This window comes from Leuciscus leuciscus (assembly GCF_965113295.1).
Source record: "Leuciscus leuciscus genome assembly, chromosome: 14".
NCBI classification, from domain to species: Eukaryota; Metazoa; Chordata; class Actinopteri; order Cypriniformes; family Leuciscidae; genus Leuciscus; species Leuciscus leuciscus.
In genome coordinates, this window is record NC_138738.1 from 42,146,078 (window position 1) to 42,171,785 (window position 25,708).

The following is a 25,708-nucleotide window of genomic DNA, read 5'->3' on the forward strand; positions in this document are numbered from 1 at the left end:
TCTGCCTCTCTTCATTTTCATAAAAAAAAATCTTAAACATATTAATGGCCACTGTGGTTCAGGCAACGCAATTGATTATCTTCACTGCATATATTTATAACAACACGAAATATAAAACACAACCCTGACTCTTTTTGTTTTGATACATAAAAAACATTATAATATTGATCATTAAAACTGACATTTAGCAAAAATATTTTATTATATATGTACATACAGTGAGGAGAATAGGCAACATGTATAAATTTATCAAATAAAATTACATAACCTTTTTTGTTAAATGTCAGTTTTAATGATCAATAATAGCCATTATAAAAGTACAAGTAGCCTAAAAGGTATGAGAAGCTTTACAATAATAAAGCAAACGATTCAGTCAAACATAATTCAGCGCTCTAGGCTACAACATAAAGTTAAATAGACTAAATATATAAAGCTATGAAACTTCACTTTGCCCTCAGCCAAAACGTTTTGCCAGGGAACAAATGATAGACTGAGACAAAAATAAATAAATAAAATAAAATAACCCGTTAGATATACACAAGACGATTTATATCTCATGTTAAACCACTAGACTAGAGACATACGAGCCAGCGGCAAACGTCAGCAGCACTAGCCGAGGGAAGGCTGTTCTCGGCGGGGTACATGAGCGCCGAGCGTCCGATTGCCTGGATCTCACAACTCCGAAAACGTCAGATCAAATTTTCAAATAGGCGCTCTCTTTATAAATAAACCAAAGATTTGAGCTTTAAACAACTACATTCTCGCCTGAAAAACTACATTTCGTGACACAATAACAGTAGCATTTTTAAATTATGCGGGTTTTCTAATCTGCTATTGACGCTTGCTAGTTGGTGTGAGAAGCATTCTGGGATACCTGGCTGTCTCAAGTCCACACAAGTCACCTCTCGATGCCTCCTCGGTAAAAGGGGTGGATCAAGAACACATCCGGGGATTTGAACTGGACTTGGTTAGATGTGAACTTTGAATTGGAACAGTACTTGGGCAGCGACTGATGACGTTTCACAAGAACAGACAAGTACGCATATTGAGAAACAGCTTATTGCTCTTTTGGATTAGCGATCGATCACACTACACGGCTTGGCGGTAATTGACTGTTTGTGGAGATATACTTGCTGGATTATTTCACCTTGGAGATCGCTTCACAGGACAGCGCTGTTCCTCATCGTGTGCACGGACTTAAAACGGCTTACCGGTGAGGTCGATTCAATGCACACATACACAACATTGGACTGGAACACACACTTACATTTTTGTATATATTGATTTTCAGTGCTTTCTATTTAATACACTTTGGGTGGTCACTTGATCTTGCTTGTTTACATTGTGAGCAATTCTATCCAACGCTTTCATAGAGGGTCTAGAACGTATATTTTGTGGTGTATCCTGCCTTGTATAGGCAGAACGTTACAAAGTTAGATGGCTTAGGCAGAAACTTGGCTTGTTTAGTTCAAGTCAAGAATCTCAATGCACAAAAGAAAAAGGTTTAGTAGTGCAGAAGTCAAACTGAGAACAGTCATGAAACATCCAACTCCAGACAGAAATGAATACCAAAGAGAAACATGTTGAGTTTCATGAAGTTTATTAAAACACAAAAATTCACTTGACCAGGTTAACTTGTCCACTAGACACCACAGTTTGCCCACTAGAGATGGTCTTGACATGCGTGTCCCTTCCTGTAAAAAGTGGTAGAAGCATGAGGGGCATTTAAATAAATTCTCAGTTCCTGAAGTCAACTTACAGCAAGCACTCACTTTTCCTAGTGCAACTTTGCTCACAGGAGCCAGAGGAGGGATGGCACACCGCTGTACTACAGTGGATGAAGATCTAACAGAGGGGGAAAGGGTTAAGCCATAGAATTCACTGTAAAAAGCACTAATATTAAGGGTTGAGGTAAGGCTGCAGAGCATACGGTTTCCTGCAGAGGAGCCAGTGATGCTGGATCTACAAATGTGAACATCTTCACAACAAAGCGCTTGTAGTGGGTCGGGAACTGAAGACCAGATGATCCAGCCACTGGAACCAATGTGGTCAGGTAACGATCATCCTGGTAAGGGCATCTGAAAGGCAAAGAGGCAGTCAGAAATGCCTTACAGCACACTAGATGGATAAAGACTGGCCTTACTCACCCATCAACCAGAAGATCCCATTGGGGTAGACTGAGTGGACTGGGGGTTGATGTCGCCCAGCAACGTCCCAGCATCAGGACAATGTTGGGGTCGGTCCTCTCCAAAATGTGCACCTCAACATACACAGGCTCCCGCAGGACTTTTGTAACTGGATAATCAGCATCACTGTAGTAGGACGTGTACGCCTCGTCCCCTGAGGAAGAATGCAGTGTTTAACTAGAAACTGGAGTTTTAGAAAGGCTTTAGGCATACTTGGGACAAACACTTACCTTCTGCACAGCCTTTGGTGACACATTGACCATTTGCCAGTCTAAGCTCCACCCTGAGGGGTCCAGGAGCAGCTACTGGTGGAGGTGGAGGAACGGTGTTGACCTCCACAACCAGAGCTTCCACAGAGGTACCAGAGTACCTACACTGGAAGAGAAGCCTGGACAACAAACAGTGAGCTTGTAGCACTTGTCAATGATTCACCTTTATGATAAAGCATACATCACTTACTCAAAATGGCTGTCCCTTGTAATGGAACCAAGTGGTCCGATACCCACTTCATATGAGGAGGTCATTCTGTTTTCATACACCACATATCCACTGTCCTCCTGCAAATAGTAACATTGTTGGCATCCAATCCATTCTAAGCCATGCAGAACAAAACCAAGAGCAGCTACTCGCCATCATGCTTGTGCCACATGCAGTGACAGGGAACTGGTATATAGCAAAGAAAGGTGTGGATCCCACAGGACTGCAAGCTGGATCACTTCCACCCAGGAGACGGACTGAATCCAGGCTCAATCGAGGCAGCGTAACATCTCTAGCCACCACTACCACAAACTGACCATCTCTTATACACTGGACAGTCACTGGAACAAGTTACAAGAGCAGGTTATTGCTGAGGATCAGTTTAACATGAATGCCTCTACATTGACTCTACACTCTTACCTGCCTTCCCATAGTAACACTGCTGTCCATTAAAGCAGCAGTTGATAGCAGCACACTCAGCACCACTGATACCAGGTGGTCCACATTGAATCTGCTCATAATCCGCTACAGTACATTTGTCAAGGGGCTCTGCCTGTGCCACTGGCTGCTTAGGCTGAAACTGCTGAGGAAACTGTTGACTAGCTTGCTGTTGAACTGACTGAGGAAACTGTTGACTAGCTTGCAGTTGAACCTGCTGAGGAAACTGTTGACTAGCCTGCTGTTGAACTGACTGAGGAAACTGTTGACTAGCTTGCTGTTGAACCTGCTGAGGAAACTGTTGACTAGCTTGCTGTTGAACCTGCTGAGGAAACTGTTGACTAGCTTGCTGTTGAACTGACTGAGGAAACTGTTGACTAGCTTGCTGTTGAACTGACTGAGGAAACTGTTGACTAGCTTGCTGTTGAACTGGCTTTTGAACCTTCTGAGGAAACCATTGACTAGCTTGCTGTTGAACTGGCTTTTGAACCTTCTGAGGAAACCATTGACTAGATTGCTGTTGAACTGGCTTTTGAACCTGCTGAAGAAACTGTTGACTAGCTTGCTGTTGAACTGGCTTTTGAACCTTCTGAGGAAACCATTGACTAGCTTGCTGTTGAACTGGCTTTTGAACCTTCTGAGGAAACCATTGACTAGATTGCTGTTGAACTGGCTTTTGAACCTTCTGAGGAAACCGTTGACTAGCTTGCTGTTGAACTGGCTTTTGAAACCGCTGGTCAGTTTGCTGGAACATCAGCGCATCAGGATTCAGGGGCCGATCACTCCACTTCGGAACAGCATGACTAAACGCACAGAACCAAACACAAAGTGCCAGCGACTGAACAGCACACCAACTTCCTGCCATTGTTCAACAGCTAGTCACACTGTTGAGGTGCTGCTCTTTGGTCCTTTTGTACTCTACAGACTTTGGCTAATTAATGATAATCCCACCCTCTTCATTAAGTCATGATTCTCCAGACTTGCACGAGTGGGAGTTTATGCAACTAGGTGATTCTATTGTTTCTTAAGTCAATTTTTCCCTTTTGAACATACATAAAACCACATTGAGCTGAATTCAGAATAGTATGCTAGTACTATTTCTGCCATTCTGAATTCAGCCTTTTTTATATTAGATGTTTTAGCTATTCTGGATTGTTTTTCTCTCTCTTTGAAACACATCATAGTTTTCTCATGGCAACAGGCCTGTATATTTTAAGAAAGTTTAAATCACACCTGCTAGCGCACTTCTTAAAATGTTTACGTACTAGGTCAGTAGGCGGTAGAGTACACCGTTTTGCGGCTGTTCGAACACATTCAACCACATGAGCATCTACTCTATGAAAGCAATCTGGTCGAATGTGTTGGACTACCTCTGGAAGTGGCCAAAAATAGACAAGCTAAAAAAAAAAAAAAGCCCCTTTTTTACACCTTCATTTACCACAGTCCACTTGTGATCCGATTTACAAAAAATGCTTCTTAGTACCAGGTGTAAACAAGGCCTTGGACATCTACCTAGTTGGGATACAACAGTTAAGGGATGAATGCTTACATGAAAGCAGTCTACATTACTGGGACTAGCCTGAAATTTAAATAAATAAATAAACAAAATTCAGTATCAACCAATCCTTTATCCCAAGATATGATTCTATACTTGCGTGACTGTAAAAAAAGCATTACAAAAAGCCAATGAGTGACCTCAGAGGGGTTTGGGCATCAATATATGCAGTTATGCTAGTCCAGCCATAAAGTCGTATGTAAAGCCTCAAACAGACAGAAGCTAAAACCTTAATTATATGTGAAACATGAACAGGGGCCCAAGTTAATGACTAGAACTTGGCAAATAGTAAAGTTGTAGCGTGGCCACATAAAGGGGATATTTATAAGACGGCTTATTAAACTAATTAAAGAGTTATGTCAGATGTTCTTATATTAAAGAATCCCTGGGTTTTTGTTGCCCCTGTCCAGTTTTGGTCTTACTGTTTTTTCTGAGCAAGAGTCTTGATCGTTACACCTGGGAATCCCCGTGACGTCATACTTCAGCTGATCAACTTCACTTCCGTTAAAGGGAGCCGGCTTACCGGCATTCGGGAGCAACTTTACTATGGCCGTTTCTCGATACCAAGTACGCAAACTTCGGACTTGAGTCCTTGGTAGTTCGGACTTGACAAGTTCGACTCAGGAGAATGAACTCCCGAGGACGGTAGGGATGGGGAAATGATGCCTCATGAATCACTGAGGCTTTCTCCTGACTGTTCCGGGAAAAGATTCAAAGCTTCGAGAGTGTCGAGAACAGCGCCATCTGGTGCTTATTTAAAATAAAGCAGCCAGAAGCCTGTGTTAGAAGCTCTGGCAGATGAAGCAACCACAACACACTCCATAGTTTCAATATTATGTGTACAAATAAAAGCCTTACATGTTTGTGTTTTATTTGTTCATTAAATAAATTCATTTTCTCTCCTCAGAAACCCATCAACCAGACTGAGCCAACAATGACTCGTTAAATACATAGACAGTATATAAACTGGACACAGCGACCCCATTGGATTCAACGGAGACAAGTGAAGTCAATTAGAAGCTCTCACTTCCTGGGGGTCGAGCGTACTGCGCAGACTCAAACTGAGTTTGACGACGTAGATGTGACGTGAGCAACCCGTCCGTCTTCTAGTAGCTGTGCCAAGAGAAATCTGAATCATTCCCTTCCGAAACTTGCAGAGACGGAGAGTGTGAGTAGGAGCTGTCCATGAGCTAGGAGCAGGAGCAACTTTTGCTAAGTATTCTGATTAATTATTTTGTCATTTTGCCTCCACGTCCCCCCGATCAAAATGAATGGGAGTCAATGGAATGCTAACAGCAGGTGGGGGTCGGCTAATCAATGGCGGCGCCCGGGGAAGCTTCAAAATAATATGAAACCCTGCCCCCCTGGTTAAATAAGATCTGGGGTTCGAGCCTTCTGACACCCAAAGCGAAACGCGCACGTGATTGGACAGAAAGTGAGGCTCGTCGATCATGTGACTCTAGTAAACCAATACACACCCCGATACGGGGCTTCACTAGAAATTGTGTCGCATGTGTGATACGCACATCGAAGCTTCAGTGTCATACGTAACATCACTAGAGGACGGGAGGACGCAAGTCCGATAATTCTGCAAATGGAACAGCGACGTACTTGATAGCGTCACTCAGCTCGCTCTGGCTACTCCGGTTATCTCTTTATGTATATTTAGGCTACAATAAAACAAAATATGTTATAAAACACCACTCTGCCTCTCTTCATTTTCATAAAAAAAAATCTTAAACATATTAATGGCCACTGTGGTTCAGGCAACGCAATTGATTATCTTCACTGCATATATTTATAACAACACGAAATATAAAACACAACCCTGACTCTTTTTGTTTTGATACATAAAAAACATTATAATATTGATCATTAAAACTGACATTTAGCAAAAATATTTTATTATATATGTACATACAGTGAGGAGAATAGGCAACATGTATAAATTTATCAAATAAAATTACATAACCTTTTTTGTTAAATGTCAGTTTTAATGATCAATAATAGCCATTATAAAAGTACAAGTAGCCTAAAAGGTATGAGAAGCTTTACAATAATAAAGCAAACGATTCAGTCAAACATAATTCAGCGCTCTAGGCTACAACATAAAGTTAAATAGACTAAATATATAAAGCTATGAAACTTCACTTTGCCCTCAGCCAAAACGTTTTGCCAGGGAACAAATGATAGACTGAGACAAAAATAAATAAATAAAATAAAATAACCCGTTAGATATACACAAGACGATTTATATCTCATGTTAAACCACTAGACTAGAGACATACGAGCCAGCGGCAAACGTCAGCAGCACTAGCCGAGGGAAGGCTGTTCTCGGCGGGGTACATGAGCGCCGAGCGTCCGATTGCCTGGATCTCACAACTCCGAAAACGTCAGATCAAATTTTCAAATAGGCGCTCTCTTTATAAATAAACCAAAGATTTGAGCTTTAAACAACTACATTCTCGCCTGAAAAACTACATTTCGTGACACAATAACAGTAGCATTTTTAAATTATGCGGGTTTTCTAATCTGCTATTGACGCTTGCTAGTTGGTGTGAGAAGCATTCTGGGATACCTGGCTGTCTCAAGTCCACACAAGTCACCTCTCGATGCCTCCTCGGTAAAAGGGGTGGATCAAGAACACATCCGGGGATTTGAACTGGACTTGGTTAGATGTGAACTTTGAATTGGAACAGTACTTGGGCAGCGACTGATGACGTTTCACAAGAACAGACAAGTACGCATATTGAGAAACAGCTTATTGCTCTTTTGGATTAGCGATCGATCACACTACACGGCTTGGCGGTAATTGACTGTTTGTGGAGATATACTTGCTGGATTATTTCACCTTGGAGATCGCTTCACAGGACAGCGCTGTTCCTCATCGTGTGCACGGACTTAAAACGGCTTACCGGTGAGGTCGATTCAATGCACACATACACAACATTGGACTGGAACACACACTTACATTTTTGTATATATTGATTTTCAGTGCTTTCTATTTAATACACTTTGGGTGGTCACTTGATCTTGCTTGTTTACATTGTGAGCAATTCTATCCAACGCTTTCATAGAGGGTCTAGAACGTATATTTTGTGGTGTATCCTGCCTTGTATAGGCAGAACGTTACAAAGTTAGATGGCTTAGGCAGAAACTTGGCTTGTTTAGTTCAAGTCAAGAATCTCAATGCACAAAAGAAAAAGGTTTAGTAGTGCAGAAGTCAAACTGAGAACAGTCATGAAACATCCAACTCCAGACAGAAATGAATACCAAAGAGAAACATGTTGAGTTTCATGAAGTTTATTAAAACACAAAAATTCACTTGACCAGGTTAACTTGTCCACTAGACACCACAGTTTGCCCACTAGAGATGGTCTTGACATGCGTGTCCCTTCCTGTAAAAAGTGGTAGAAGCATGAGGGGCATTTAAATAAATTCTCAGTTCCTGAAGTCAACTTACAGCAAGCACTCACTTTTCCTAGTGCAACTTTGCTCACAGGAGCCAGAGGAGGGATGGCACACCGCTGTACTACAGTGGATGAAGATCTAACAGAGGGGGAAAGGGTTAAGCCATAGAATTCACTGTAAAAAGCACTAATATTAAGGGTTGAGGTAAGGCTGCAGAGCATACGGTTTCCTGCAGAGGAGCCAGTGATGCTGGATCTACAAATGTGAACATCTTCACAACAAAGCGCTTGTAGTGGGTCGGGAACTGAAGACCAGATGATCCAGCCACTGGAACCAATGTGGTCAGGTAACGATCATCCTGGTAAGGGCATCTGAAAGGCAAAGAGGCAGTCAGAAATGCCTTACAGCACACTAGATGGATAAAGACTGGCCTTACTCACCCATCAACCAGAAGATCCCATTGGGGTAGACTGAGTGGACTGGGGGTTGATGTCGCCCAGCAACGTCCCAGCATCAGGACAATGTTGGGGTCGGTCCTCTCCAAAATGTGCACCTCAACATACACAGGCTCCCGCAGGACTTTTGTAACTGGATAATCAGCATCACTGTAGTAGGACGTGTACGCCTCGTCCCCTGAGGAAGAATGCAGTGTTTAACTAGAAACTGGAATTTTAGAAAGGCTTTAGGCAAACTTGGGACAAACACTTACCTTCTGCACAGCCTTTGGTGACACATTGACCATTTGCCAGTCTAAGCTCCACCCTGAGGGGTCCAGGAGCAGCTACTGGTGGAGGTGGAGGAACGGTGTTGACCTCCACAACCAGAGCTTCCACAGAGGTACCAGAGTACCTACACTGGAAGAGAAGCCTGGACAACAAACAGTGAGCTTGTAGCACTTGTCAATGATTCACCTTTATGATAAAGCATACATCACTTACTCAAAATGGCTGTCCCTTGTAATGGAACCAAGTGGTCCGATACCCACTTCATATGAGGAGGTCATTCTGTTTTCATACACCACATATCCACTGTCCTCCTGCAAATAGTAACATTGTTGGCATCCAATCCATTCTAAGCCATGCAGAACAAAACCAAGAGCAGCTACTCGCCATCATGCTTGTGCCACATGCAGTGACAGGGAACTGGTATATAGCAAAGAAAGGTGTGGATCCCACAGGACTGCAAGCTGGATCACTTCCACCCAGGAGACGGACTGAATCCAGGCTCAATCGAGGCAGCGTAACATCTCTAGCCACCACTACCACAAACTGACCATCTCTTATACACTGGACAGTCACTGGAACAAGTTACAAGAGCAGGTTATTGCTGAGGATCAGTTTAACATGAATGCCTCTACATTGACTCTACACTCTTACCTGCCTTCCCATAGTAACACTGCTGTCCATTAAAGCAGCAGTTGATAGCAGCACACTCAGCACCACTGATACCAGGTGGTCCACATTGAATCTGCTCATAATCCGCTACAGTACATTTGTCAAGGGGCTCTGCCTGTGCCACTGGCTGCTTAGGCTGAAACTGCTGAGGAAACTGTTGACTAGCTTGCTGTTGAACTGACTGAGGAAACTGTTGACTAGCTTGCAGTTGAACCTGCTGAGGAAACTGTTGACTAGCCTGCTGTTGAACTGACTGAGGAAACTGTTGACTAGCTTGCTGTTGAACCTGCTGAGGAAACTGTTGACTAGCTTGCTGTTGAACCTGCTGAGGAAACTGTTGACTAGCTTGCTGTTGAACTGACTGAGGAAACTGTTGACTAGCTTGCTGTTGAACTGGCTTTTGAACCTTCTGAGGAAACCATTGACTAGCTTGCTGTTGAACTGGCTTTTGAACCTTCTGAGGAAACCATTGACTAGATTGCTGTTGAACTGGCTTTTGAACCTGCTGAAGAAACTGTTGACTAGCTTGCTGTTGAACTGGCTTTTGAACCGGCTTTTGAACCTGCTGAAGAAACTGTTGACTAGCTTGCTGTTGAACTGGCTTTTGAACCTTCTGAGGAAACCATTGACTAGCTTGCTGTTGAACTGGCTTTTGAACCTTCTGAGGAAACCATTGACTAGATTGCTGTTGAACTGGCTTTTGAACCTTCTGAGGAAACCGTTGACTAGCTTGCTGTTGAACTGGCTTTTGAAACCGCTGGTCAGTTTGCTGGAACATCAGCGCATCAGGATTCAGGGGCCGATCACTCCACTTCGGAACAGCATGACTAAACGCACAGAACCAAACACAAAGTGCCAGCGACTGAACAGCACACCAACTTCCTGCCATTGTTCAACAGCTAGTCACACTGTTGAGGTGCTGCTCTTTGGTCCTTTTGTACTCTACAGACTTTGGCTAATTAATGATAATCCCACCCTCTTCATTAAGTCATGATTCTCCAGACTTGCACGAGTGGGAGTTTATGCAACTAGGTGATTCTATTGTTTCTTAAGTCAATTTTTCCCTTTTGAACATACATAAAACCACATTGAGCTGAATTCAGAATAGTATGCTAGTACTATTTCTGCCATTCTGAATTCAGCCTTTTTTATATTAGATGTTTTAGCTATTCTGGATTGTTTTTCTCTCTCTTTGAAACACATCATAGTTTTCTCATGGCAACAGGCCTGTATATTTTAAGAAAGTTTAAATCACACCTGCTAGCGCACTTCTTAAAATGTTTACGTACTAGGTCAGTAGGCGGTAGAGTACACCGTTTTGCGGCTGTTCGAACACATTCAACCACATGAGCATCTACTCTATGAAAGCAATCTGGTCGAATGTGTTGGACTACCTCTGGAAGTGGCCAAAAATAGACAAGCTAAAAAAAAAAAAAAGCCCCTTTTTTACACCTTCATTTACCACAGTCCACTTGTGATCCGATTTACAAAAAATGCTTCTTAGTACCAGGTGTAAACAAGGCCTTGGACAGCTACCTAGTTGGGATACAACAGTTAAGGGATGAATGCTTACATGAAAGCAGTCTACATTACTGGGACTAGCCTGAAATTTAAATAAATAAATAAACAAAATTCAGTATCAACCAATCCTTTATCCCAAGATATGATTCTATACTTGCGTGACTGTAAAAAAAGCATTACAAAAAGCCAATGAGTGACCTCAGAGGGGTTTGGGCATCAATATATGCAGTTATGCTAGTCCAGCCATAAAGTCGTATGTAAAGCCTCAAACAGACAGAAGCTAAAACCTTAATTATATGTGAAACATGAACAGGGGCCCAAGTTAATGACTAGAACTTGGCAAATAGTAAAGTTGTAGCGTGGCCACATAAAGGGGATATTTATAAGACGGCTTATTAAACTAATTAAAGAGTTATGTCAGATGTTCTTATATTAAAGAATCCCTGGGTTTTTGTTGCCCCTGTCCAGTTTTGGTCTTACTGTTTTTTCTGAGCAAGAGTCTTGATCGTTACACCTGGGAATCCCCGTGACGTCATACTTCAGCTGATCAACTTCACTTCCGTTAAAGGGAGCCGGCTTACCGGCATTCGGGAGCAACTTTACTATGGCCGTTTCTCGATACCAAGTACGCAAACTTCGGACTTGAGTCCTTGGTAGTTCGGACTTGACAAGTTCGACTCAGGAGAATGAACTCCCGAGGACGGTAGGGATGGGGAAATGATGCCTCATGAATCACTGAGGCTTTCTCCTGACTGTTCCGGGAAAAGATTCAAAGCTTCGAGAGTGTCGAGAACAGCGCCATCTGGTGCTTATTTAAAATAAAGCAGCCAGAAGCCTGTGTTAGAAGCTCTGGCAGATGAAGCAACCACAACACACTCCATAGTTTCAATATTATGTGTACAAATAAAAGCCTTACATGTTTGTGTTTTATTTGTTCATTAAATAAATTCATTTTCTCTCCTCAGAAACCCATCAACCAGACTGAGCCAACAATGACTCGTTAAATACATAGACAGTATATAAACTGGACACAGCGACCCCATTGGATTCAACGGAGACAAGTGAAGTCAATTAGAAGCTCTCACTTCCTGGGGGTCGAGCGTACTGCGCAGACTCAAACTGAGTTTGACGACGTAGATGTGACGTGAGCAACCCGTCCGTCTTCTAGTAGCTGTGCCAAGAGAAATCTGAATCATTCCCTTCCGAAACTTGCAGAGACGGAGAGTGTGAGTAGGAGCTGTCCATGAGCTAGGAGCAGGAGCAACTTTTGCTAAGTATTCTGATTAATTATTTTGTCATTTTGCCTCCACGTCCCCCCGATCAAAATGAATGGGAGTCAATGGAATGCTAACAGCAGGTGGGGGTCGGCTAATCAATGGCGGCGCCCGGGGAAGCTTCAAAATAATATGAAACCCTGCCCCCCTGGTTAAATAAGATCTGGGGTTCGAGCCTTCTGACACCCAAAGCGAAACGCGCACGTGATTGGACAGAAAGTGAGGCTCGTCGATCATGTGACTCTAGTAAACCAATACACACCCCGATACGGGGCTTCACTAGAAATTGTGTCGCATGTGTGATACGCACATCGAAGCTTCAGTGTCATACGTAACATCACTAGAGGACGGGAGGACGCAAGTCCGATAATTCTGCAAATGGAACAGCGACGTACTTGATAGCGTCACTCAGCTCGCTCTGGCTACTCCGGTTATCTCTTTATGTATATTTAGGCTACAATAAAACAAAATATGTTATAAAACACCACTCTGCCTCTCTTCATTTTCATAAAAAAAAATCTTAAACATATTAATGGCCACTGTGGTTCAGGCAACGCAATTGATTATCTTCACTGCATATATTTATAACAACACGAAATATAAAACACAACCCTGACTCTTTTTGTTTTGATACATAAAAAACATTATAATATTGATCATTAAAACTGACATTTAGCAAAAATATTTTATTATATATGTACATACAGTGAGGAGAATAGGCAACATGTATAAATTTATCAAATAAAATTACATAACCTTTTTTGTTAAATGTCAGTTTTAATGATCAATAATAGCCATTATAAAAGTACAAGTAGCCTAAAAGGTATGAGAAGCTTTACAATAATAAAGCAAACGATTCAGTCAAACATAATTCAGCGCTCTAGGCTACAACATAAAGTTAAATAGACTAAATATATAAAGCTATGAAACTTCACTTTGCCCTCAGCCAAAACGTTTTGCCAGGGAACAAATGATAGACTGAGACAAAAATAAATAAATAAAATAAAATAACCCGTTAGATATACACAAGACGATTTATATCTCATGTTAAACCACTAGACTAGAGACATACGAGCCAGCGGCAAACGTCAGCAGCACTAGCCGAGGGAAGGCTGTTCTCGGCGGGGTACATGAGCGCCGAGCGTCCGATTGCCTGGATCTCACAACTCCGAAAACGTCAGATCAAATTTTCAAATAGGCGCTCTTTATAAATAAACCAAAGATTTGAGCTTTAAACAACTACATTCTCGCCTGAAAAACTACATTTCGTGACACAATAACAGTAGCATTTTTAAATTATGCGGGTTTTCTAATCTGCTATTGACGCTTGCTAGTTGGTGTGAGAAGCATTCTGGGATACCTGGCTGTCTCAAGTCCACACAAGTCACCTCTCGATGCCTCCTCGGTAAAAGGGGTGGATCAAGAACACATCCGGGGATTTGAACTGGACTTGGTTAGATGTGAACTTTGAATTGGAACAGTACTTGGGCAGCGACTGATGACGTTTCACAAGAACAGACAAGTACGCATATTGAGAAACAGCTTATTGCTCTTTTGGATTAGCGATCGATCACACTACACGGCTTGGCGGTAATTGACTGTTTGTGGAGATATACTTGCTGGATTATTTCACCTTGGAGATCGCTTCACAGGACAGCGCTGTTCCTCATCGTGTGCACGGACTTAAAACGGCTTACCGGTGAGGTCGATTCAATGCACACATACACAACATTGGACTGGAACACACACTTACATTTTTGTATATATTGATTTTCAGTGCTTTCTATTTAATACACTTTGGGTGGTCACTTGATCTTGCTTGTTTACATTGTGAGCAATTCTATCCAACGCTTTCATAGAGGGTCTAGAACGTATATTTTGTGGTGTATCCTGCCTTGTATAGGCAGAACGTTACAAAGTTAGATGGCTTAGGCAGAAACTTGGCTTGTTTAGTTCAAGTCAAGAATCTCAATGCACAAAATAAAAAGGTTTAGTAGTGCAGAAGTCAAACTGAGAACAGTCATGAAACATCCAACTCCAGACAGAAATGAATACCAAAGAGAAACATGTTGAGTTTCATGAAGTTTATTAAAACACAAAAATTCACTTGACCAGGTTAACTTGTCCACTAGACACCACAGTTTGCCCACTAGAGATGGTCTTGACATGCGTGTCCCTTCCTGTAAAAAGTGGTAGAAGCATGAGGGGCATTTAAATAAATTCTCAGTTCCTGAAGTCAACTTACAGCAAGCACTCACTTTTCCTAGTGCAACTTTGCTCACAGGAGCCAGAGGAGGGATGGCACACCGCTGTACTACAGTGGATGAAGATCTAACAGAGGGGGAAAGGGTTAAGCCATAGAATTCACTGTAAAAAGCACTAATATTAAGGGTTGAGGTAAGGCTGCAGAGCATACGGTTTCCTGCAGAGGAGCCAGTGATGCTGGATCTACAAATGTGAACATCTTCACAACAAAGCGCTTGTAGTGGGTCGGGAACTGAAGACCAGATGATCCAGCCACTGGAACCAATGTGGTCAGGTAACGATCATCCTGGTAAGGGCATCTGAAAGGCAAAGAGGCAGTCAGAAATGCCTTACAGCACACTAGATGGATAAAGACTGGCCTTACTCACCCATCAACCAGAAGATCCCATTGGGGTAGACTGAGTGGACTGGGGGTTGATGTCGCCCAGCAACGTCCCAGCATCAGGACAATGTTGGGGTCGGTCCTCTCCAAAATGTGCACCTCAACATACACAGGCTCCCGCAGGACTTTTGTAACTGGATAATCAGCATCACTGTAGTAGGACGTGTACGCCTCGTCCCCTGAGGAAGAATGCAGTGTTTAACTAGAAACTGGAGTTTTAGAAAGGCTTTAGGCATACTTGGGACAAACACTTACCTTCTGCACAGCCTTTGGTGACACATTGACCATTTGCCAGTCTAAGCTCCACCCTGAGGGGTCCAGGAGCAGCTACTGGTGGAGGTGGAGGAACGGTGTTGACCTCCACAACCAGAGCTTCCACAGAGGTACCAGAGTACCTACACTGGAAGAGAAGCCTGGACAACAAACAGTGAGCTTGTAGCACTTGTCAATGATTCACCTTTATGATAAAGCATACATCACTTACTCAAAATGGCTGTCCCTTGTAATGGAACCAAGTGGTCCGATACCCACTTCATATGAGGAGGTCATTCTGTTTTCATACACCACATATCCACTGTCCTCCTGCAAATAGTAACATTGTTGGCATCCAATCCATTCTAAGCCATGCAGAACAAAACCAAGAGCAGCTACTCGCCATCATGCTTGTGCCACATGCAGTGACAGGGAACTGGTATATAGCAAAGAAAGGTGTGGATCCCACAGGACTGCAAGCTGGATCACTTCCACCCAGGAGACGGACTGAATCCAGGCTCAATCGAGGCAGCGTAACATCTCTAGCCACCACTACCACAAACTGACCATCTCTTATACACTGGACAGTCACTGGAACAAGTTACAAGAGCAGGTTATTGCTGAGGATCAGTTTAACATGAATGCCTCTACATTGACTCTACACTCTTACCTGCCTTCCCATAGTAACACTGCTGTCCATTAAAGCAGCAGTTGATAGCAGCACACTCAGCACCACTGATACCAGGTGGTCCACATTGAATCTGCTCATAATCCGCTACAGTACATTTGTCAAGGGGCTCTGCCTGTGCCACTGGCTGCTTAGGCTGAAACTGCTGAGGAAACTGTTGACTAGCTTGCTGTTGAACTGACTGAGGAAACTGTTGACTAGCTTGCAGTTGAACCTGCTGAGGAAACTGTTGACTAGCCTGCTGTTGAACTGACTGAGGAAACTGTTGACTAGCTTGCTGTTGAACCTGCTGAGGAAACTGTTGACTAGCTTGCTGTTGAACCTGCTGAGGAAACTGTTGACTAGCTTGCTGTTGAACTGACTGAGGAAACTGTTGACTAGCTTGCTGTTGAACTGACTGAGGAAACTGTTGACTAGCTTGCTGTTGAACTGGCTTTTGAACCTTCTGAGGAAACCATTGACTAGCTTGCTGTTGAACTGGCTTTTGAACCTTCTGAGGAAACCATTGACTAGATTGCTGTTGAACTGGCTTTTGAACCTGCTGAAGAAACTGTTGACTAGCTTGCTGTTGAACCTGCTGAAGAAACTGTTGACTAGCTTGCTGTTGAACTGGCTTTTGAACCTTCTGAGGAAACCATTGACTAGCTTGCTGTTGAACTGGCTTTTGAACCTTCTGAGGAAACCATTGACTAGATTGCTGTTGAACTGGCTTTTGAACCTTCTGAGGAAACCGTTGACTAGCTTGCTGTTGAACTGGCTTTTGAAACCGCTGGTCAGTTTGCTGGAACATCAGCGCATCAGGATTCAGGGGCCGATCACTCCACTTCGGAACAGCATGACTAAACGCACAGAACCAAACACAAAGTGCCAGCGACTGAACAGCACACCAACTTCCTGCCATTGTTCAACAGCTAGTCACACTGTTGAGGTGCTGCTCTTTGGTCCTTTTGTACTCTACAGACTTTGGCTAATTAATGATAATCCCACCCTCTTCATTAAGTCATGATTCTCCAGACTTGCACGAGTGGGAGTTTATGCAACTAGGTGATTCTATTGTTTCTTAAGTCAATTTTTCCCTTTTGAACATACATAAAACCACATTGAGCTGAATTCAGAATAGTATGCTAGTACTATTTCTGCCATTCTGAATTCAGCCTTTTTTATATTAGATGTTTTAGCTATTCTGGATTGTTTTTCTCTCTCTTTGAAACACATCATAGTTTTCTCATGGCAACAGGCCTGTATATTTTAAGAAAGTTTAAATCACACCTGCTAGCGCACTTCTTAAAATGTTTACGTACTAGGTCAGTAGGCGGTAGAGTACACCGTTTTGCGGCTGTTCGAACACATTCAACCACATGAGCATCTACTCTATGAAAGCAATCTGGTCGAATGTGTTGGACTACCTCTGGAAGTGGCCAAAAATAGACAAGCTAAAAAAAAAAAAAAGCCCCTTTTTTACACCTTCATTTACCACAGTCCACTTGTGATCCGATTTACAAAAAATGCTTCTTAGTACCAGGTGTAAACAAGGCCTTGGACAGCTACCTAGTTGGGATACAACAGTTAAGGGATGAATGCTTACATGAAAGCAGTCTACATTACTGGGACTAGCCTGAAATTTAAATAAATAAATAAACAAAATTCAGTATCAACCAATCCTTTATCCCAAGATATGATTCTATACTTGCGTGACTGTAAAAAAAGCATTACAAAAAGCCAATGAGTGACCTCAGAGGGGTTTGGGCATCAATATATGCAGTTATGCTAGTCCAGCCATAAAGTCGTATGTAAAGCCTCAAACAGACAGAAGCTAAAACCTTAATTATATGTGAAACATGAACAGGGGCCCAAGTTAATGACTAGAACTTGGCAAATAGTAAAGTTGTAGCGTGGCCACATAAAGGGGATATTTATAAGACGGCTTATTAAACTAATTAAAGAGTTATACATGTCAGATGTTCTTATATTAAAGAATCCCTGGGTTTTTGTTGCCCCTGTCCAGTTTTGGTCTTACTGTTTTTTCTGAGCAAGAGTCTTGATCGTTACACCTGGGAATCCCCGTGACGTCATACTTCAGCTGATCAACTTCACTTCCGTTAAAGGGAGCCGGCTTACCGGCATTCGGGAGCAACTTTACTATGGCCGTTTCTCGATACCAAGTACGCAAACTTCGGACTTGAGTCCTTGGTAGTTCGGACTTGACAAGTTCGACTCAGGAGAATGAACTCCCGAGGACGGTAGGGATGGGGAAATGATGCCTCATGAATCACTGAGGCTTTCTCCTGACTGTTCCGGGAAAAGATTCAAAGCTTCGAGAGTGTCGAGAACAGCGCCATCTGGTGCTTATTTAAAATAAAGCAGCCAGAAGCCTGTGTTAGAAGCTCTGGCAGATGAAGCAACCACAACACACTCCATAGTTTCAATATTATGTGTACAAATAAAAGCCTTACATGTTTGTGTTTTATTTGTTCATTAAATAAATTCATTTTCTCTCCTCACAAACCCATCAACCAGACTGAGCCAACAATGACTCGTTAAATACATAGACAGTATATAAACTGGACACAGCGACCCCATTGGATTCAACGGAGACAAGTGAAGTCAATTAGAAGCTCTCACTTCCTGGGGGTCGAGCGTACTGCGCAGACTCAAACTGAGTTTGACGACGTAGATGTGACGTGAGCAACCCGTCCGTCTTCTAGTAGCTGTGCCAAGAGAAATCTGAATCATTCCCTTCCGAAACTTGCAGAGACGGAGAGTGTGAGTAGGAGCTGTCCATGAGCTAGGAGCAGGAGCAACTTTTGCTAAGTATTCTGATTAATTATTTTGTCATTTTGCCTCCACGTCCCCCCGATCAAAATGAATGGGAGTCAATGGAATGCTAACAGCAGGTGGGGGTCGGCTAATCAATGGCGGCGCCCGGGGAAGCTTCAAAATAATATGAAACCCTGCCCCCCTGGTTAAATAAGATCTGGGGTTCGAGCCTTCTGACACCCAAAGCGAAACGCGCACGTGATTGGACAGAAAGTGAGGCTCGTCGATCACGTGACTCTAGTAAACCAATACACACCCCGATACGGGGCTTCACTAGAAATTGTGTCGCATGTGTGATACGCACATCGAAGCTTCAGTGTCATACGTAACATCACTAGAGGACGGGAGGACGCACGTCCGATAATTCTGCAAATGGAACAGCGACGTACTTGATAGCGTCACTCAGCTCGCTCTGGCTACTCCGGTTATCTCTTTATGTATATTTAGGCTACAATAAAACAAAATATGTTATAAAACACCACTCTGCCTCTCTTCATTTTCATTAAAAAAAATCGTAAACATATTAATGGCCACTGTGGTTCAGGCAACGCAATTGATTATCTTCACTGCATATATTTATAACAACACGAAATATAAAACACAACCCTGACTCTTTTTGTTTTGATACATAAAAAACATTATAATATTGATCATTAAAACTGACATTTAGCAAAAATATTTTATTATATATGTACATACAGTGAAGAGAATAGGCAACATGTATAAATTTATCAAATAAAATTACATAACCTTTTTTGTTAAATGTCAGTTTTAATGATCAATAATAGCCATTATAAAAGTACAAGTAGCCTAAAAGGTATAAGAAGCTTTACAATAATAAAGCAAACGATTCAGTCAAACATAATTCAGCGCTCTAGGCTACAACATAAAGTTAAATAGACTAAATATATAAAGCTATGAAACTTCACTTTGCCCTCAGCCAAAACGTTTTGCCAGGGAACAAATGATAGACTGAGACAAAAATAAATAAATAAAATAAAATAACCCGTTAGATATACACAAGACGATTTATATCTCATGTTAAACCACTAGACTAGAGACATACGAGCCAGCGGCAAACGTCAGCAGCACTAGCCGAGGGAAGGCTGTTCTCGGCGGGGTACATGAGCGCCGAGCGTCCGATTGCCTGGATCTCACAACTCCGAAAACGTCAGATCAAATTTTCAAATAGGCGCTCTCTTTATAAATAAACCAAAGATTTGAGCTTTAAACAACTACATTCTCGCCTGAAAAACTACATTTCGTGACACAATAACAGTAGCATTTTTAAATTATGCGGGTTTTCTAATCTGCTATTGACGCTTGCTAGTTGGTGTGAGAAGCATTCTGGGATACCTGGCTGTCTCAAGTCCACACAAGTCACCTCTCGATGCCTCCTCGGTAAAAGGGGTGGATCAAGAACACATCCGGGGATTTGAACTGGACTTGGTTAGATGTGAACTTTGAATTGGAACAGTACTTGGGCAGCGACTGATGACGTTTCACAAGAACAGACAAGTACGCATATTGAGAAACAGCTTATTGCTCTTTTGGATTAGCGATCGATCACACTACACGGCTTGGCGGTAATTGACTGTTTGTGGAGATATACTTGCTGGATTATTTCACCTTGGAGATCGCTTCACAGGACAGCGCTGTTCCTCATCGTGTGCACGGACTTAAAACGGCTTACCGGTGAGGTCGATTCAATGCACACATACACAACATTGGACTGGAACACACACTTACATTTTTGTATATATTGATTTTCAGTGCTTTCTATTTAATACACTTTGGGTGGTCACTTGATCTTGCTTGTTTACATTGTGAGCAATTCTATCCAACGCTTTCATAGAGGGTCTAGAACGTATATTTTGTGGTGTATCCTGCCTTGTATAGGCAGAACGTTACAAAGTTAGATGGCTTAGGCAGAAACTTGGCTTGTTTAGTTCAAGTCAAGAATCTCAATGCACAAAAGAAAAAGGTTTAGTAGTGCAGAAGTCAAACTGAGAACAGTCATGAAACATCCAACTCCAGACAGAAATGAATACCAAAGAGAAACATGTTGAGTTTCATGAAGTTTATTAAAACACAAAAATTCACTTGACCAGGTTAACTTGTCCACTAGACACCACAGTTTGCCCACTAGAGATGGTCTTGACATGCGTGTCCCTTCCTGTAAAAAGTGGTAGAAGCATGAGGGGCATTTAAATAAATTCTCAGTTCCTGAAGTCAACTTACAGCAAGCACTCACTTTTCCTAGTGCAACTTTGCTCACAGGAGCCAGAGGAGGGATGGCACACCGCTGTACTACAGTGGATGAAGATCTAACAGAGGGGGAAAGGGTTAAGCCATAGAATTCACTGTAAAAAGCACTAATATTAAGGGTTGAGGTAAGGCTGCAGAGCATACGGTTTCCTGCAGAGGAGCCAGTGATGCTGGATCTACAAATGTGAACATCTTCACAACAAAGCGCTTGTAGTGGGTCGGGAACTGAAGACCAGATGATCCAGCCACTGGAACCAATGTGGTCAGGTAACGATCATCCTGGTAAGGGCATCTGAAAGGCAAAGAGGCAGTCAGAAATGCCTTACAGCACACTAGATGGATAAAGACTGGCCTTACTCACCCATCAACCAGAAGATCCCATTGGGGTAGACTGAGTGGACTGGGGGTTGATGTCGCCCAGCAACGTCCCAGCATCAGGACAATGTTGGGGTCGGTCCTCTCCAAAATGTGCACCTCAACATACACAGGCTCCCGCAGGACTTTTGTAACTGGATAATCAGCATCACTGTAGTAGGACGTGTACGCCTCGTCCCCTGAGGAAGAATGCAGTGTTTAACTAGAAACTGGAGTTTTAGAAAGGCTTTAGGCATACTTGGGACAAACACTTACCTTCTGCACAGCCTTTGGTGACACATTGACCATTTGCCAGTCTAAGCTCCACCCTGAGGGGTCCAGGAGCAGCTACTGGTGGAGGTGGAGGAACGGTGTTGACCTCCACAACCAGAGCTTCCACAGAGGTACCAGAGTACCTACACTGGAAGAGAAGCCTGGACAACAAACAGTGAGCTTGTAGCACTTGTCAATGATTCACCTTTATGATAAAGCATACATCACTTACTCAAAATGGCTGTCCCTTGTAATGGAACCAAGTGGTCCGATACCCACTTCATATGAGGAGGTCATTCTGTTTTCATACACCACATATCCACTGTCCTCCTGCAAATAGTAACATTGTTGGCATCCAATCCATTCTAAGCCATGCAGAACAAAACCAAGAGCAGCTACTCGCCATCATGCTTGTGCCACATGCAGTGACAGGGAACTGGTATATAGCAAAGAAAGGTGTGGATCCCACAGGACTGCAAGCTGGATCACTTCCACCCAGGAGACGGACTGAATCCAGGCTCAATCGAGGCAGCGTAACATCTCTAGCCACCACTACCACAAACTGACCATCTCTTATACACTGGACAGTCACTGGAACAAGTTACAAGAGCAGGTTATTGCTGAGGATCAGTTTAACATGAATGCCTCTACATTGACTCTACACTCTTACCTGCCTTCCCATAGTAACACTGCTGTCCATTAAAGCAGCAGTTGATAGCAGCACACTCAGCACCACTGATACCAGGTGGTCCACATTGAATCTGCTCATAATCCGCTACAGTACATTTGTCAAGGGGCTCTGCCTGTGCCACTGGCTGCTTAGGCTGAAACTGCTGAGGAAACTGTTGACTAGCTTGCTGTTGAACTGACTGAGGAAACTGTTGACTAGCTTGCAGTTGAACCTGCTGAGGAAACTGTTGACTAGCCTGCTGTTGAACTGACTGAGGAAACTGTTGACTAGCTTGCTGTTGAACCTGCTGAGGAAACTGTTGACTAGCTTGCTGTTGAACCTGCTGAGGAAACTGTTGACTAGCTTGCTGTTGAACTGACTGAGGAAACTGTTGACTAGCTTGCTGTTGAACTGGCTTTTGAACCTTCTGAGGAAACCATTGACTAGCTTGCTGTTGAACTGGCTTTTGAACCTTCTGAGGAAACCATTGACTAGATTGCTGTTGAACTGGCTTTTGAACCTGCTGAAGAAACTGTTGACTAGCTTGCTGTTGAACTGGCTTTTGAACCGGCTTTTGAACCTGCTGAAGAAACTGTTGACTAGCTTGCTGTTGAACTGGCTTTTGAACCTTCTGAGGAAACCATTGACTAGCTTGCTGTTGAACTGGCTTTTGAACCTTCTGAGGAAACCATTGACTAGATTGCTGTTGAACTGGCTTTTGAACCTTCTGAGGAAACCGTTGACTAGCTTGCTGTTGAACTGGCTTTTGAAACCGCTGGTCAGTTTGCTGGAACATCAGCGCATCAGGATTCAGGGGCCGATCACTCCACTTCGGAACAGCATGACTAAACGCACAGAACCAAACACAAAGTGCCAGCGACTGAACAGCACACCAACTTCCTGCCATTGTTCAACAGCTAGTCACACTGTTGAGGTGCTGCTCTTTGGTCCTTTTGTACTCTACAGACTTTGGCTAATTAATGATAATCCCACCCTCTTCATTAAGTCATGATTCTCCAGACTTGCACGAGTGGGAGTTTATGCAACTAGGTGATTCTATTGTTTAAGTCAATTTTTCCCTTTTGAACATACATAAAACCACATTGAGCTGAATTCAGAATAGTATGCTAGTACTATTTCTGCCATTCTGAATTCAGCCTTTTTTATATTAGATGTTTTAGCTATTCTGGATTGTTTTTCTCTCTCTTTGAAACACATCATAGTTTTCTCATGGCAACAGGCCTGTATATTTTAAGAAAGTTTAAATCACACCTGCTAGCGCACTTCTTAAAATGTTTACGTACTAGGTCAGTAGGCGGTAGAGTACACCGTTTTGCGGCTGTTCGAACACATTCAACCACATGAGCATCTACTCTATGAAAGCAATCTGGTCGAATGTGTTGGACTACCTCTGGAAGTGGCCAAAAATAGACAAGCTAAAAAAAAAAAAAAGCCCCTTTTTTACACCTTCATTTACCACAGTCCACTTGTGATCCGATTTACAAAAAATGCTTCTTAGTACCAGGTGTAAACAAGGCCTTGGACAGCTACCTAGTTGGGATACAACAGTTAAGGGATGAATGCTTACATGAAAGCAGTCTACATTACTGGGACTAGCCTGAAATTTAAATAAATAAATAACCAAAATTCAGTATCAACCAATCCTTTATCCAAAGATATGATTCTATACTTGCGTGACTGTAAAAAAAGCATTACAAAAAGCCAATGAGTGACCTCAGAGGGGTTTGGGCATCAATATATGCAGTTATGCTAGTCCAGCCATAAAGTCGTATGTAAAGCCTCAAACAGACAGAAGCTAAAACCTTAATTATATGTGAAACATGAACAGGGGCCCAAGTTAATGACTAGAACTTGGCAAATAGTAAAGTTGTAGCGTGGCCACATAAAGGGGATATTTATAAGACGGCTTATTAAACTAATTAAAGAGTTATACATGTCAGATGTTCTTATATTAAAGAATCCCTGGGTTTTTGTTGCCCCTGTCCAGTTTTGGTCTTACTGTTTTTTCTGAGCAAGAGTCTTGATCGTTACACCTGGGAATCCCCGTGACGTCATACTTCAGCTGATCAACTTCACTTCCGTTAAAGGGAGCCGGCTTACCGGCATTCGGGAGCAACTTTACTATGGCCGTTTCTCGATACCAAGTACGCAAACTTCGGACTTGAGTCCTTGGTAGTTCGGACTTGACAAGTTCGACTCAGGAGAATGAACTCCCGAGGACGGTAGGGATGGGGAAATGATGCCTCATGAATCACTGAGGCTTTCTCCTGACTGTTCCGGGAAAAGATTCAAAGCTTCGAGAGTGTCGAGAACAGCGCCATCTGGTGCTTATTTAAAATAAAGCAGCCAGAAGCCTGTGTTAGAAGCTCTGGCAGATGAAGCAACCACAACACACTCCATAGTTTCAATATTATGTGTACAAATAAAAGCCTTACATGTTTGTGTTTTATTTGTTCATTAAATAAATTCATTTTCTCTCCTCGCAAACCCATCAACCAGACTGAGCCAACAATGACTCGTTAAATACATAGACAGTATATAAACTGGACACAGCGACCCCATTGGATTCAACGGAGACAAGTGAAGTCAATTAGAAGCTCTCACTTCCTGGGGGTCGAGCGTACTGCGCAGACTCAAACTGAGTTTGACGACGTAGATGTGACGTGAGCAACCCGTCCGTCTTCTAGTAGCTGTGCCAAGAGAAATCTGAATCATTCCCTTCCGAAACTTGCAGAGACGGAGAGTGTGAGTAGGAGCTGTCCATGAGCTAGGAGCAGGAGCAACTTTTGCTAAGTATTCTGATTAATTATTTTGTCATTTTGCCTCCACGTCCCCCCGATCAAAATGAATGGGAGTCAATGGAATGCTAACAGCAGGTGGGGGTCGGCTAATCAATGGCGGCGCCCGGGGAAGCTTCAAAATAATATGAAACCCTGCCCCCCTGGTTAAATAAGATCTGGGGTTCGAGCCTTCTGACACCCAAAGCGAAACGCGCACGTGATTGGACAGAAAGTGAGGCTCGTCGATCACGTGACTCTAGTAAACCAATACACACCCCGATACGGGGCTTCACTAGAAATTGTGTCGCATGTGTGATACGCACATCGAAGCTTCAGTGTCATACGTAACATCACTAGAGGACGGGAGGACGCACGTCCGATAATTCTGCAAATGGAACAGCGACGTACTTGATAGCGTCACTCAGCTCGCTCTGGCTACTCCGGTTATCTCTTTATGTATATTTAGGCTACAATAAAACAAAATATGTTATAAAACACCACTCTGCCTCTCTTCATTTTCATTAAAAAAAATCGTAAACATATTAATGGCCACTGTGGTTCAGGCAACGCAATTGATTATCTTCACTGCATATATTTATAACAACACGAAATATAAAACACAACCCTGACTCTTTTTGTTTTGATACATAAAAAACATTATAATATTGATCATTAAAACTGA

General features: G+C 42.7%; 3 protein-coding genes and 1 pseudogene across 5 annotated transcripts; all 4 read right to left on the bottom strand.

The window, feature by feature from the left end:
* Positions 1–1,347: 1,347 nt before the first annotated feature.
* Positions 1,348–10,003, bottom strand: LOC309513903 (zona pellucida sperm-binding protein 4-like). Of its 2 annotated transcripts, XM_082189992.1 has the most exons (9): positions 9,964–10,003; positions 3,424–3,687; positions 3,084–3,243; positions 2,646–3,004; positions 2,417–2,574; positions 2,148–2,340; positions 1,931–2,078; positions 1,773–1,845; positions 1,348–1,694 (listed from the first exon to the last, which is right to left on the bottom strand). In XM_082189992.1, the coding sequence occupies exons 4-9, from the start codon at positions 2,708–2,710 to the stop codon at positions 1,618–1,620; spliced, it is 714 nt and encodes a 237-aa protein (XP_082046118.1). In that variant the 5' UTR covers positions 2,711–3,004; positions 3,084–3,243; positions 3,424–3,687; positions 9,964–10,003; the 3' UTR covers positions 1,348–1,617. The 2 variants fall into 2 exon arrangements, with proteins under 2 accessions (XP_082046118.1, XP_082046117.1); XM_082189991.1 differs by lacking the exon at positions 9,964–10,003 and having other exon boundaries at positions 3,424–3,871.
* LOC309513904 (zona pellucida sperm-binding protein 4-like) lies at positions 7,708–9,950 on the bottom strand. Its single transcript, XM_082189993.1, has 7 exons — positions 9,444–9,950; positions 9,006–9,364; positions 8,777–8,934; positions 8,508–8,700; positions 8,291–8,438; positions 8,133–8,205; positions 7,708–8,054 (listed from the first exon to the last, which is right to left on the bottom strand). Exons 2-7 carry the CDS (start codon positions 9,068–9,070, stop codon positions 7,978–7,980), a joined length of 714 nt encoding a protein of 237 aa, XP_082046119.1. The 5' UTR covers positions 9,071–9,364; positions 9,444–9,950; the 3' UTR covers positions 7,708–7,977.
* Positions 10,004–14,359: 4,356 nt separating the features above from the next.
* On the bottom strand, positions 14,360–22,785 carry LOC309474549 (zona pellucida sperm-binding protein 4-like; the record flags this gene model as incomplete). Its single annotated transcript, XM_082137078.1, has 9 exons — positions 22,734–22,785; positions 16,166–16,417; positions 15,826–15,985; positions 15,388–15,746; positions 15,159–15,316; positions 14,890–15,082; positions 14,673–14,820; positions 14,515–14,587; positions 14,360–14,436 (listed from the first exon to the last, which is right to left on the bottom strand). The coding sequence occupies exons 4-9, from the start codon at positions 15,450–15,452 to the stop codon at positions 14,360–14,362; spliced, it is 714 nt and encodes a 237-aa protein (XP_081993204.1). The 5' UTR covers positions 15,453–15,746; positions 15,826–15,985; positions 16,166–16,417; positions 22,734–22,785.
* LOC309474550 (zona pellucida sperm-binding protein 4-like) lies at positions 20,490–24,352 on the bottom strand (annotated as a pseudogene). Its single transcript has 8 exons — positions 24,347–24,352; positions 22,226–23,054; positions 21,788–22,146; positions 21,559–21,716; positions 21,290–21,482; positions 21,073–21,220; positions 20,915–20,987; positions 20,490–20,836 (listed from the first exon to the last, which is right to left on the bottom strand). The product of its transcript is annotated as a zona pellucida sperm-binding protein 4-like (transcript).
* Positions 24,353–25,708: the final 1,356 nt, after the last annotated feature.